The sequence below is a fragment of the Galeopterus variegatus genome, unplaced genomic scaffold (assembly GCF_000696425.1).
Source record: "Galeopterus variegatus unplaced genomic scaffold, G_variegatus-3.0.2 Scaffold971, whole genome shotgun sequence".
NCBI lineage: Eukaryota > Metazoa > Chordata > Mammalia > Dermoptera > Cynocephalidae > Galeopterus > Galeopterus variegatus.
Genome location: NW_007727082.1, coordinates 351,594 through 366,970, shown reverse-complemented (window position 1 = coordinate 366,970; position 15,377 = coordinate 351,594). Strand labels below are relative to the sequence as shown.

At 37.4% G+C, this 15,377-nt stretch overlaps 1 protein-coding gene across 1 annotated transcript in view; it reads right to left on the bottom strand.

Moving 5' to 3' along the window:
* The window catches only part of EHHADH (enoyl-CoA, hydratase/3-hydroxyacyl CoA dehydrogenase), a 46,539-nt gene that overhangs the window by 19,215 nt on the left and 11,947 nt on the right, over nucleotides 1-15,377 (bottom strand). Inside the window, exons 5-6 of the mRNA XM_008573922.1 lie at nucleotides 13,635-13,746; nucleotides 3,966-4,070 (exon numbers count right to left, since the gene is read on the bottom strand). Coding sequence (XP_008572144.1) covers nucleotides 3,966-4,070; nucleotides 13,635-13,746 — 217 coding nt within the window. The remainder of the gene's footprint in view (nucleotides 1-3,965; nucleotides 4,071-13,634; nucleotides 13,747-15,377) is intronic.

The window sequence follows — 15,377 nt, the reverse complement described above, 5'->3', positions numbered from 1 at the left end:
AAAGTCAAAACTAGAAAAAGTTATCTTCATTCTTACCCTTGTTCTCTGTACATCAGTCATTCTCAAAGTATCAACCCCAGATCACATTGTCAACATCAGCTAGGCACTTGTTAGAGATGCAAATTCTGGGGCTCCATCTCAGACATACTGAATCAGAAGGTAATGAGTGGGGTTCCACAATCTATGTTTTAACAAGCCCTCCACATGGTTCTGATGCACAAGAAAGTTTGAGAACCATTGTTCTAAACCAAGACAATTGCACTAGTTTCACAAAACTATAGCTTTGTACACATGAACATATTTATTTATAATAAATGCATATATATTGAATATTAATATATGGATTTTTGTGGAACCTATCCGTCAAGTCAATCCATCAGTTTTGTTCTGCCAAATGACCACATAATAATAGCCAAATTTAAAAGCAAAGGGGGGGAAAAAAAAAAAGAAAAGGAAAGGAAAGCAGGGAAGCATACAAAGAAAGGAGAAGCATAAGATGTCAGGTGAAAGTGAAAGGCAAAGTAAGTAAGCCAAGCTAAACTACGCATTTTGTAAGATAATAAATGGCGAATGTAGATAAAATTCTCTAGTTAGTCCTTCATTGATCTGCCCTATCTCCCTATCATGTATCTCTAGCATTTATTACCAAGCAGCACCAATAAATCATAGGGTTTCAAACAGTGGAACTTGTTTAAAAAAACAAACAGTAAAAGTCCTAGAGTTTTCCATGGGATTCTAATCACTAAGCCCCAAAACAGACGCAGTGGAGCTGTTAGGGTCGTAGCAAGGACAAAAAACTGGGAGCCCAACCCCTGTAGCCTGTGAGGTGTCAGAACATGGTTTGAAACCAGCTAATTTTATTGAACCCTTTCCTTCTATTGATGAAGAAAATGAAGCTCAAAAAGGTGATTTGTTAAGGTCCACATAGCTAAGGTTCAGACTAGAACCCAGGTCTCCTGACTTCCAGTCCTGAGCCCATTTCTCTATTAGACTGCACCCCCTCCACACTAGCCAGACATCCCTGTTTCCTTTGGGTAAATTTAGTGACTCAGATATTCAGAAAAGATAAATATTTTTTTAAAAATCAAGAGTCTTCATTAACTACCACCCAAATACAGCCACTGTTAAAAATTTGCTATACCCCCTAGTCTTTATCCTTTTGCAAATACCTATATGAACACACACACACACAAACACACAAACACACATTTGTGAAGTTTCCTATCTGGCTTTCTTTTCCCCTTAATATTTCTAAGTTCCTCAACTTATATCAAATTTGTAAGTTTTAATGGCTGAATAGAGTTGCTTCATTGAAACATACTATCTTTTATGTAACTAATCTCTTAAAACTGGATATTTGAGTTGTTTCCAGTATTCTACTATGATAAATAAAGCTTCAGTGAGCATTACTGTATACAAATCTTTCTGCACGTCTGTGATTATTTCCATATGGTTAATTCCAAGAATAGAAATACTAAGTCAAAAGGCATGAACACTTTTTAGCCTCACTACATGATTGTCCAATCGCCCTCTAGATAGGATGTATTATATGAAGTGTAATGAGAGCTTATTTAAATTTAATCCCACTGTATTTTTATCTTTTCCAATTTGCTTGGCAAAAATTAGTGTCTTTTAAATTACTAATGGTTTTTCACCAGTCAAAGGTTTAAAAAGTATTTAAGAGTCAAGCATACACTTACTTTAGAACCCAGCAATACTATTCTCAGGTATTTACCCAAGACAAGGAAAACATATATCTACAAAGACTTGTGTAGGCTCAAAGTGGAAAAAAACTAAATGTCCATCAATGGATAAACCACAAATTGTGGTTTGCCCCTACTATGAAATGCAATTCAGTAATAAAAAAGAACAAAATATTAATACATGGAATAACAGAGATGAATCTCAAAAAAATTATGTTAAGTGAAAGAAGCCAGAACAAAGGACTACATACTGTATTTATGAGCCCGTCTATACAGAATTCTAAAAAACATAAAACTATAGTGACAGAAAGTAGGTCAGCGGCTGCCAGGGCCAAGGAGCAGGGAAGGGAACTTACTGGAAAGAGGCATGAGAATACTTTTTAGGGTCATAAAATTATATCTCGACTGTGGCAGTGGTTACACAACTGTCAACAATTACCAAAATTTACCAAACTCCACACTTAAAATGGGTGAATTTTACTGTGTGTAAATTATAACAATACATTTGGAAAAAATAGAAACAAAACCAAAAATAATGTAGAAATGTTAGAGAAAACTAACATTTTAAGCTAGAAAAAAAATCAGAAAAGCAAAAATCATTTAAGGAATTTTGGGGGAAAACTAACTTATTTTCATTTTTGCATGTTCCCTTTTAATTTTCATCTGTATTCATACATATTCTATGTAGCTATAATTATAGAATATATGTAAATTTAATATTTTTGACATTTTTATACCACAAACAATTTTACACATTTCTATATAGTCTTCATGGTTATAACTTAAAATAGTTATACATAATTGTCCAAAGTCCAAAACTGATAGGTGAATTACCAAGGTTTAAAGCAGATGATGCCTCAGTATTTGGATGCCACCAAGTGGACAAACCATGTAATGTTGTTGAGATTGAACACCATTTTTTAAGTTTTATAAATTTAAAAGTTTCCAATTTAAAGTTAAAAAATTAAATCCCAAATCTGAATCTAGGGAAACCGATTAAGGAGAACTTCTGTTGGCACTGAGGTCTTTACAAACTAAAACCACCGGTGTGAATGACAGACATGGACCTGTCTTGAGACCCAAACCAAACATTCATTTAGGGACCGCCAAACACAAATAGCCTTTGCTGTGAGTCAACCAAGTGATTTCTAACAAAACAATAAAACTTCCCGGGAAGTATGATGATGAAAATGTGGTGAAGACTGTCTGTAAGGCAAGGAAAAATAGTAGATAATTCATTTCCATTTGCACAAGGACTTGAAGATTCTCTTCTGGAGTCACCAGTATTTTCTCTATAGTCCCTCACCTCTATAGTTCAAGCTTTTACTGCTATATTGAAACAGTAACTGTAGAGCCACAAAAAGGAAAGATTATTTCAGGAAAGTGTTTGGTCTCTGCCAGGGTTAACAAAAGAATGACTTTTTCAAAAAAATGTCTTTGAATGACTCCAAGCCTTTGCCTGCCACCAAGCGGGATATCAGCACTTTCTTCTGCCTATAACACAACACTCCTCCCAATTATTTTTTCTGGCAATTTTGACCCACTCCATCTTACCTATTTAAAGATGACAACCTCCATAGATTGAAAAGGAACCATTTAAAAAGAAAGAAACAAACAAAAAGCCCTTTAGGAGTGCCACTAAACAAACTCTTAAAGGAACATCATGAGTCCATAAAGTGAGAAACCACGGAAAGGGATAGAACTCAGTTGAAACAGAAGCTCCTGACGCCCCCAGCTTTATTGTGGTGAGCTATAGAGCCTGTCTTTCTACTTCCTGAAGTGTTTGTTTGCTGATTTGTTTTAATTTTAATTCTGTGTCTTAATTGGAAAAACATTCATGTGATAAAAAATTCAAAAGATATGGAGGGGTAAACAGTAAAGTCTCCCATCAACTGCTCCCACTGGCTGACCAGCCCCATTTCCAGAGGCAAACATTAACCATTTCTTGTGAATCCTTATGGAAATATTTTATGCATAGACAAATAGTTACATATGTACATTCTCCCCATATATACATTCTATCCCATCCTCCCTTTCTTGTTAAACCAATAGCAAACCACTATATACAATGATGCTTTTTTTTTTCACTTAATAATAAAATTTATAATGGGGTTTATACCATACATATAGTTTCTCATTCATTTTTAACCTGTATCATATTCCTTCACATGGATGTACCATAAGATATTTAAGGAGTTCCTTATTAAAATGGACATTTAGCTTGTTTCCAATAGTGAGCTATTTTTATTGTTATTTTCTTACCTGAAACTCTCTGAGCAAATTTGATTGCTTCTTCAACTGGGTCTGAGTTCACAATTTTATCTAGAATACCCAGCTTGAGGGCTTCACCTGCAAAAACATGTCTTCCTAGAACAAAACAAAAACAAATCAAAGAATTACGGGAGATTAAAACAAAGGCATTACTCTACCTAGTAGAAAAGGTTATCTATCCAAGATATAAACCCCTATTATTAAATAAAATAAATAAGGACCACATTGGCTGTTGTAGTAGAAACATCACTGCAGAGGTAACTGGAAAACTTGGATTCAAGCTCCAGCTCTTTTTAACTATTTGTGTGACTATGAAGAACTGCACCAGGACCACAATTTTCCTCATTGGTAAATGGGAATAATTATGCTTACGTCAGCAATTCTGAGTATTAAGTGAGAATGATGTCTTCCTTTTATACTTTACACATCTCTAGAAGTAATTTATAAACTATACATCTGTATACAAATATAAAGATGACTGACTTTTTTTTTTTTTTCCTTTTTGTCTTTTTTTGTGACCGGCAACGGATCGCACCCCTCAGTGTCGCGCCCACACCGGACCGGGACCGGCAACGGGATCGCAACCCTCAGTGTTGCTCCCACACCTCGCTCAGCCAGTGAGCGGGAACCAGTCTGTATGTGGGATCCGAACCCTCGGCGGGAGCGCCACCGCGCGAACCCTCAGGCAGTGAGCGGGAACCGGTCTGTATGTGGGATCCGAACCCTCGGCGGGAGCGCCGCCACGCGAACCCTCAGCGGGAGCGCCGCCACACTTCCCAAGCAGAGCACTGTAGCAGTGCACCACTGGGCCGGCCCCTAAAAATGACTGACTTTTTGACAATAATAGGGTAGAAGCAGCAGAGTAGTAGCAATCGTACACCTTGAACACACCAGGGGCTACAGCTGATTTTTTTTTTAAAAGTCCCCAAACATATAGTTGGGTAGACAGGAAAAAAATTATAAGTCAACATTATAAAAGATATAGTCAAAATTACAGAAGACAAATGGGGTGGCCTTCTGCCATTTTTTGGCTACTCAGCATCTTGACTTCCCCTTAGTTTGTGGAACCACTATTGTGTGAGCTTTGGAACCCTGCCTCCTACTATACAAGCTGAAAAGGAAGCAGAGATGATTAGATGATTGTTTCTTGAAACCCTTGGCAAGATGGGTGTGGCCCCTGACCCCAAGGTGGGTGAGCTAAGTGCTCCGTTGAGGGCTTTTAGTCTGGAGTTAGTGATACCAAGCAGCAGCAGTTTTACAGGTGGCAACATCCAGCGTTTGATGGTGGTGGCACTGGCAGCCTCCAGTACAGAATATCAGCTCCAGGGGGTTACAAATGTTTGATGAGGGTTTACATCGCTTCTAAATTCTGCCTTGGAAGTTCTTCACCAGCTGTATATATGTACTTTGCATATTCTGAAGAAGGGGACTGGGGACATAAGCATGCCTTACTAGAGGTTCGGAAGGAAGAGACAATGACGCATCACTTGCTTTCTTGCCAGTACCATCTTACCTTCCAAAATGCAATCATTAAATCAGTCTTGGTGTCAACAACCCCACAGTCTTCACTGCTCTTACAGTATTGGTGGATGTCATCTCTGAGACAAACCCTCCATTCCTGGTTCTTATTAGTACTTCAGAGAACTACAAATGGGTTTTCTTGATCAGACAGACAGTTCACTGATTTTGGACAGGGGTCCCTCTGGAAAAGCAATATCTGGGCAATTTTCTGGAAGTGCCTTTGAAAATAGCCCTCCAGATCTCTTTCTGGAATGAGGAGGGGTGTGGGGAGTGGGTAAATGGTATCAAGTGTGAAGTATTTCATATATAAAATCATTTAGGTAAAGGGTGAGTGAATCAGCCTACCCAGGTTAAGGGGACCAAGTGGACACAAAATAGAAGATAGAAGCCTGGGCACTAAAAGGATGTTTGAGGAACTAAGCAGGGGAAGGTGAGCTACCCACATGACAGACTGAAAATTTCGCTACTGTAATGATTTCTTGCTGGGAAAATATAGGAAAATGGTCAGGGCCTCTCAGATGTTCAGAACCTTGCCAAGCATTTGCTGTAAATATCCTCAGGTGTTCCTTGTTACTACTGAATGTAATTGCGTATGGGCACCCAGGTGTCCTGGGTTATGGACTTAAGTATAAAGGATGAGTGGCTCTAACCCACAGCACCACTTCCCACTCCTGGGATGCCCCCAGGGGGCTGTTGGGAGGCCACTACTGCTGCTGGTGCCTCTGGGACCCTCCGCAAGGCCACCACTACTGCCCGACCTGTAAACTGCCGGACCTGTAAGCTGCTGCTACTGCTGAGGACTGAGCTCATGTCATTTGCCAACTGCTCTCAGAATCTTTCCCAATTACCTAGCACGGACCTGCATGTGAAGGGTCTGGGGACCCAGTCTGTACAACGGGTTTGAAAGGTCTAAGCCCTAGCTCTGACAATATAAATGGAAACTCAGTATAACTAAAACAGTAACTAAAATAATGAAACATTTTGGCTTCAGTTATGATTTGCCTTGCTTTACATTTCTTCTGCCTTGGATTTCACAAAAATGAAAGAGTACCACTATTCTTATAGACTCAATGAGATTTCAAATACTCTTATTCTGTTTCAAAGAACTAAGGACGTAAAGACATGGCCGTGTACATTTAATACAAATCCTCAAGCTGTGATTTAAACTTGTCTTTTCTTATGCTGCCCTCAGTGTATACAACAATCACTGTCAAATGAGAGCCCTGTGTAGATCTGCTACAAGAAGACCCCCGAAGCAACTGAGGCTGAGACTTCTTTTTTTTTTTTTCCTTTTTTTGTCTCTTTTTTACTGACCCGTAACGGGATCGCAACCCTCGGTGTTGCTCCCGCACCACGCCCAGCCAGTGAGAACCGGTCTCCACATGGGATCCAAACCCTCGGCGGGAGCGCCGCTGCGCTCCCAAGCGGTGCACTCTCCAGTGCGCTGCCGGGCTGGCCCAGGCTGAGACTTCTTTAAGCTGGTTAAACACAATTTTTTCCAATTTTCTTCATGGCTTCTTTTCCAACCTTAAAATATTTTTTCTACATGAAACCTTTCCCAGATGTCATTCTAAAGTCCCCTAAAATTGTGTGTACTACTCAAAAAGATAGGTATATGATTCTAATGATAACTTTCTTCAAATTCACTGTGACTTTTTCTATGCAAATCAAAAATCCATCACATTCTTACTGTTTTTACCTCTTCTCTTCATCATGTTAAAAATAGTGATATTTCATTAAGCAGTGCTTTGGAAAAAAGCCAATCCTAGTTCACTTCATTTCTGTCAAGCCAGTTTTCTTCCCGATTTCCCCCCAAATACTCTTGTCTTTCAGTCTTAATACTGAAAATATGTCCACAAAATTCCTCAGTATTCCTCCACATGCTTTAATTTCTGTAAACCTTAGAATTTACAGACTCATCCCACACCATTAATTATGATTTCCTCCTATATTTTATGCTTCTTTGCTTTCTATTTTGCCTTTCAAAGAGTAAATGTCTCCTGTGCTTTGAATTTCTGTAGTATGTTGGATTGTAAGCCTCCTCTTATGAATTCTACATTAGATACTTAAAATAGTTCACCTTATTATTATTGAAGAAAAGAAATGTAATACTTTTAGTTTTCCTAACTCTCCTTTCACATTCTATAAATTTATAACTCCTCCCCTCCCATTTAAAAGAAAAAAGTCATTTTTAATGCATGTGGACTAATTCTTTTCATATTTGGCTCATGTATACAGTTTTGCATCAGGTCTCTGTGTCAAAACATACAGATTTCTATTAGCAATTCTCAAACTTTTTAGTCTTAGGACTCAATATTGTTTGAATGTTTGTATTGATGTGGGCCTTTAAGAGGTGAATGGATTAATGCCATTATTGTGGGAGTGAGTTTGTTATCACAAGACTGGGTTTGCTATAAGGGTAAGTTTGGCCCAATTTCCTCTCTGTCTTACGTGCTTGTTTTCACCCTCTGCCATTGGATGACCCTCACCAGATGCTGGTGTCATGCCCTTAAACTTCCAGAACTGCAAGAAATAAATGTCTTTTCTTCATGAATTACCCAATCTGTGCTATTCTGTAATAGCAACAGAAAATGGTCTAAGACAAGACCCTCTTTGCACTCTTTAAACTTCCAGAACTGCAAGAAATAAATGTCTTTTCTTCATGAATTACCCAATCTGTGCTAGTCTGTAATAGCAACAGAAAATGGTCTAAGACAAGACCCTCTTTGCACTCTTACAAATTACAGAGGACTCCAAAAAGCTTTGGTTATGTATGTAATACCAATTGATATTTACTATTTTAGAAATTAAAACTGAGAATCTTAAGTGTTTATTAATTAATTTTAAAATAACAATGATAAACTCATTACATTAACATAATTTTTTTGCAAAATAACTATACTTACAAAATTTAAAAAATTTAGTGAGAAGAATGCTCTTTCATATTTGTGCAAATTTATTTAATGTCTGGCTTAATGGAAGGCAGCTAGATTCAATCTGTTGTGATATCATATGGCATATAATAGTATCTGGAAAATTCCACTGTACACTTATGAGAGAATGTGAAAAAGGCAAGTAATGTCTTATTATTATGAAAATAGTTCTAACCTCATGGGCCCCCCTAATAGTCTTAGGCACACCCAGGAGTCCCTGGACCATGCTTTAAGAACCCCTGATTTAGATTATCGTTATAAAGTCTACAGAGCATCCTAGTATGTGAATATTTCATATGTTTGGCATTTACTTATTTGTGGCTGGAGTTATTTTAGTTTCTTTGAAAGTAACCTTTTGTTTATTTTTATCCTTTGGAAGCTTGAAGAATTTTATGTTCTGGAAGTTTAAAATCTTTACTAACAAAATACATCAAAGTATTTTTATCTCATCAATTTTCCTGGAAAATGGTGTGCTTGTTAAAGTATAATCTCTGATTCTATTTCATATCTTAAGAGTTTCTTCTATTTTTTCTTTTGGTTATTGCTTCTCACCTTTTCACTTTGTGTTTTGAGAGCTCTTATTCACAGCAAAGACCTCTGTTATATGCCTGCTGCCCTCATCTACATTTTATTTATCTTTTTGTTAAATTCTTCTGAATTCTATAAATGTGTCTTTATTTATCCTCTATGCTGCTGACTCAGTTGTCTAGTCTATCATGTCTTTTTATTGCTTCAAAGTGAGATTATTTTGGCTACTGTTTTGATTGTAAACAAGGGGTTCTTATTTAATAAATAAAATATTTTCTTTTCTAATTTAGAATAATGTGAGTTTTCTAAAATTTTTAGTTTTCTTTAATGTTTCAGCAAACTCACATTTATGTTTCATTTTTCTAATGTCATAGAATATTTTCATAGGTTTTAGGTTTTGGGTTGTTTTGGTTTTAAGTTTTTTGTTTGTCTCTTTGTACAATATTTGCTGATATTTATTATTGCTGCCTAGGAGTCCTGAGATGCTAGAGCTAAAACTCACCCTCAATATTTTGTTCAAATACAGGTAAAACCCAATTGGACCTACAGCTAATTGGCAGGCAGGATAAAAGTGCTACTCCCAACATCCTTCCCCTCCCCTCTGTATTCTGGGTGGTAAGAGGTAGCCCACACCAGAGTCTAGAGCCTGAAGGCTTCCCAGTCCTATGAATGAACATAAAGAAATTCATTGGTGCTGGGGTAAAGTTCTATGAGAGTAGAGCAGAAGCCTTCTATGCTCTTCAGTGAACAAGGAGGATGGGACCTGGAAAATAAAAGCAAAAGGAAGAGCAGGCACTGGAGTTCTTGTCAGCTGACTGGACAGAGAACATCAGGGAACAAACTGCAACGTGCTCAGGCATATCTTTTGTCGTTGCTGCTAAAGATTCGGTTGTTTTCAGATGGCATTTTAAGGGGAATGTGGAGAAGCAGTGGTTGGTGTTGAAAACACTCTACTTTCCAGAATGACCTGTTTTAGTGATCTCAGAAGATCAGAAAAGGTTAGCCACCTACATCCATTTATTTATTAATTTCCTGTGGGAATGGTGCATACAAAGTTGGTGGGTCAGAATGACCTGTTTTAGTGATCTCAGAAGATCAGAAAAGGTTAGCCACCTACATCCATTTACTTATTAATTTCCTGTGGGAATGGTGCATACAAAGTTGGTGGGGTTTTTTCATTCATATCATAGGGAATCTTTAATTTTCAGTAACAGTTTAATCTTTTTTTAACATCCTTTCTTAGAAAAAAAAAATTTCACAACCAAAAAGGAAGATTCTTAATATCATCATCATAAATAGCTACTGTATTAGTTTCCTATTGCTGCTGTAACAAATTACCACAAACTTAAGAGGCTTAAAATAACACACATGTATTATCTTCCAGTTTAAGATGTCAGAAATCTAAAATAGCCCAGCAGAACTGTGTTCTTTCTGGAGGTCCTAAAGGAGAATCTGTTTCCTTGTCTTTTCCACCCTCTAGAGGCTGCCTACATTCCTTGTCTGGTGACCTCTTGCTCCATCTTCAAAGCCAGCAGCATAGTATCTTCTCTCTCCTCTAACCTCCTGCCTCCCTCTTATAAGGATGCTTGTGATAAACAGGGCCCACCCAGATATTCCATGATAATCTACCATCTCAGAATCCTTCATTTAATTACATCTACAAAGGCCCTTTTGAATGTAAGGTAACATATTGACAGGTTCTGGGGATTAGGACGTGAACATCTTTGGAGGCGATTATTCTGCCTACCAGTTACCATTTATGAAATATGTTCTATGTGACAGGCGCTATACCAGAAGCATGTCATGGTATTTCATTATTCCTTGAAACAACTATGTGGTTGTTTTACCATGAGAAAATGGAAGCTGGGAGGAGTTCAGAAGACCACTCTCTTAAACTCCAGGCCAGTCTATCCAACTGTCTTCTTGACATCTCCACGTGAATGTCTAATAGGCCTCTCAAACTTAACATGTCCAAAACTGAGCTCTCATGATTCCTCCAGAAAACCTGCTCTACCAGCAGAAATCTCCACCTTAGTAACTGTACCATGTTTCCAGCTGTCCAGGACTTTAGAATCATCCTTGACTCTCCTCTTTCTCTCACATCTCATATCTGATCTGTCACAAAACTCTGATGGCTCTACCTTCAAAATATATCCAGAATCTCACAACATCTCACCATTTACATTACTACCTGCTCAAGTCCAAGTCCCCATCTTCTCTTGCTTGGATTTTTGTGGCAGCCTTCTAGCCAGTCTTCCTATTTCTGCCCTTGTCTACCATTAGTATATTTTCAATAGTTAGAGTGATCTTGTAAAAAACACAAGTGAGAGCACGTTACTTCTCTGCTCAAAACCCTCCAATGCCTTTCTACACCATTCAGAAGAAAAGCTAAAGTTCTTTCTATAACCTTCAAGACCCTACAGGATGCGATTTCATCCCTTACTACTTTTCTCCTACTCACTTCACTCCAGCTACATTGAACTTCTTGCTGTTCTTTGAACATTGCAAGTATGCCCCTGCCTCAGAGCTTTGCACTTGCTATTTTGTCTACGTGGAATATACTCCTTCAGATATTGGCATAACAAGCTCCCTTACCTCCTTCAGATCTTTATTCAGATACCATATTGTAGAGAAGCCTTTTCTAGCTTCCCTACCTAAAATATTAACCTATCTCCCTCCTTAACATTTTATATCCCCCTTTTCTGCTTTATGTTTTCTCTTTAGCACTTATCTCCACCTAACCTACTATATACACTACTTATCTCATAGGTAGGCATATGTGTGTATATGTGGTTTTGGTAGTCTCCAAAGTGACCCCCAGTGAGTCTGGCCTCTTGGTCTTCAAGCCTCCTCCCACAGGAAGGACCTCTGTAACCAATTGGATAGTTCAGAAAAGATGGCGTGTGACCCCAAAGACATGTCATAAAAGACATTGTGGCTTTTGCTTTGCTCTCTCTTGGGTCATTCACTCTAGAGGAAGCCAGCTGTCACGTTGTAAAGATACTCAAGCAGCTCTACGGAGAGATCCATGTAGAAAGGAAAAGATGCCTCCTGCCAACAATTAGCACCAAATAGCCATTCATGGGAGTAAGCTGTCTTGGAAGTAGATCCTTCAGCCCCTGTCAAGCCTTCTGATAACTATAGGTCCAGCTGATCCTTTGACTGAAATCTCATGAGAAACTCTGAGCTAGAACTCAAATAATCTTCTTCCAAATTCCTGACCCACAGACAGTTGGAAAGAAAAAAACACTGCCAATTAAACCATGACTCATAATGAACGTAAGAAGCATCTCAATTTCAAACATGTGGGGAAAAAATTGCATTTTTGAATTGATGAAATATGACAATGATGATTATTGTTGTGATTGTTGTTTTCTCCATATAATTTCTATGAGGGTAGGAATTTTTGTCAGTTCAGTTCATTACTATAGGCCTAATGCCTAGAACAGGGCCCAGCATATGAGAAAAAATTAATAGTTGCTGGACGAATGAATAAAACTTAACTTGCATAAGGCATATTGTTTATATGTGGTAAAGCTGGGATTCAAACCCAGATCTTTGATTCTAAAGCTTGTGCTCTTTTTATTATTGCCCCTTCTTCAGGATATAGTCTAATATCAAGATGCACATCTTATTTTTACTTAATCCTCCTCTCTTATTAAGACAGACATGAGAATAATGATATACAGCTAACAATTATGGAGTTATTACCATGTCTAGGACTGTTCTCAGCACACGGATATAGTCTAATATCAAGATGCACATCTTATTTTTACTTAATCCTCCTCTCTTATTAAGATAGACATGAGAATAATGATATACAGCTAACAATTATGGAGTTATTACCATGTCTAGGACTGTTCTCAGCACATTGTATGTATTAATCTATCTAAACTTCACCACATGGTAGGTACTATTATTATCCACATTTATGAGGAAACTACGGTACAGAAAGGCAAAGTGACTGACCCAAGGTCTCTTAATAACAACACCTGTTTGGAGTAAATAGTTGTATATGTTCGTTATTATCCACATTTATGAGGAAACTACGGTACAGAAAGGCAAAGTGACTGACCCAAGGTCTTTTAATAACAACACCTGTTTGGAGTAAATAGTTGTATATGTTCTTTCTTCTAACATTACCACAACTGAAAGTCTCTTTATATGTCATACAAGTACGTGGTAAATCCAGGTTCTCTAAATGTTGTCTAGTGTTGTTTATATTCCCAGCTGAAAAAGAACTTCCATTTTCAGCTAATATTTTAATACTTGGAAATGAAAAATTCAGTCATTTCTGTATTAAAACTTGAAAATCTTGCCTTAAAAATTCTGGCTACAATTCTTATTTATATTACAATTTCTAAATTTCTAATGTACCCTATGTGAACACCAATGTCTCTGAACAGTCAATTGACCTATAATAAAACCATAAATTAGATTAGTGCTTTACAAACACTTTCACTTAGGATGCCCTCACATATGATCTTCATGACAATGTTTGAAAAGCTCCCAGGGAGTGTATTCTCTCCATTTTACAGATGGCAAAACCAAGAGTCAAAGAAGTTAAAGAATCTTCTTAAGGCTACATGAGTAGTAGATGGTCAAGCCAGGATTTTTCTAAATCCTAGTGCAGTTCTTCACATTGATCTAGACAGTTGTTGGCAAGGTTTGTACTGACCTGAGGTAATTAAGTCAAGTGCAGCAGGAACTCCAATGAGTCTGGGGAGAAGCTGGGTTCCTCTTGCACCAGGAAGAATTCCTAAGGTGACTTCTGGGAAGCCAACTTGAGCCTATCAAAGATTAAATGAATAAAGCCCATTAGAATGAGATGACATGCTCAGAGTTAAAGGCAAGCACTCCCCTGGATTTCTTACACATTCAAAAATAGTGTTTTATTGAATTCAGCAAGATTTCTTTAGGGCAAATTGGAACACACCCTCTCCATTACTTAATAGCATAAACAGAGCTGTGCTGTTCTTAAGTCTTCATATTGGAACACATCTCTAGCTTATACCTTTTTTTTCTCTGACTCTATTATGGGCTGTCTCAGCCAACAAAAATAGTAATTTCTGGGAACAGCTTTCTGGAGCCCTGCAACAGCCAGGAAGCACAAGAAAGTGGAAAGACAACCCAGAGAATGAGAGAGAATATTTACAAATTATATATCTGATATTGGACTTATATCTAGAATATACTCATATAAAGAATTTTAAGAACTCAATAATAAAAAGACAAATAACCAATTAAAAATTGGCAAAGGATCTGAATAGACATTCCTCCAAAGAAGAAATACAATAATCACATAAAAAGATGCTCAATATCATTAGCCATCAGGAGTATGCAAATTGAAACCACGAGCTATCACTTTACATGCAGTAAAATGGCTATAATAAAAAAGACAGACAATAATAACAAGTGCTGGAGAGAATGTGGAGAATACAGAAGCCTCATACATTGCTGGTGGGAATATAAAATAGTGCATAAACTTTGGAAAACAATTTGGCAATTCCTAAAAGGTGAAACACAGAGTTATCACATTACCCATCAAGTCTATTCCCAGATATCTACCCAAGAGAAATGAAAACATATGCCCACAAAAATCTTGTATGCAGATTTTCACAGCATCGTTGTTCATATAAACCAAAAAAGTAATAATCAACCACGTTGTATATCGACAAAATAAAATTTAAAATAAATAAATAAATAAAAATATTTACTCAATTAAAAAAAAGAACAAAAAAGTAGAAACAACTCAAATGTCCATCAACTGATTGATGGATAAACAAAATGTGGTATATATCCATACAATGAAATGTTATTCAGCCATAGAAAGGAATAATGAACTGATTCATCCTACAACATGGATGAACCTTGAAAACATTATGCTAAGCAAAAGAAACCAGTCACAAAAGACCACATATTGTATGATTCCATTTATATAAAATAACCAGAATAGGCAAATCTATACAGACAGGAAGTAGATTAGTGGCTGCCTAGGACTGGGGCGGGAATGGAAGGTTACTGCTAAAGGATACAAAGTTTTTTTTGCGGGGGGATGAAATGTTCTAAAATCTACTGTGATAATGTTTGCCCAACTCTGTCAATATACTCATGTGCCATTGAATTGTACACTTTAAATGGATAAATTGTATGTATGTGAATCATATCTCAATAAAGCTGTTTTAAAAAAAGGAGTCAGGCAGCAATCTCAATTCAGACAAGAGGGTGAGGTTGAGACCTTTAGAAGTGTCCAAAACGCTGTTAGCCATTTACAGGTACAAGGGTGGGAGAAGGAGGGTACTCAAATGCAGACTACCATTTACCCAGATTGTGATGCCAACAGCTCCAAAACATCTCACACATTTGAGGCCTCTCCACGCAAGGCTTTTCTTTTTTTTTTTTTTTTTTTTTTTCCTTTTTT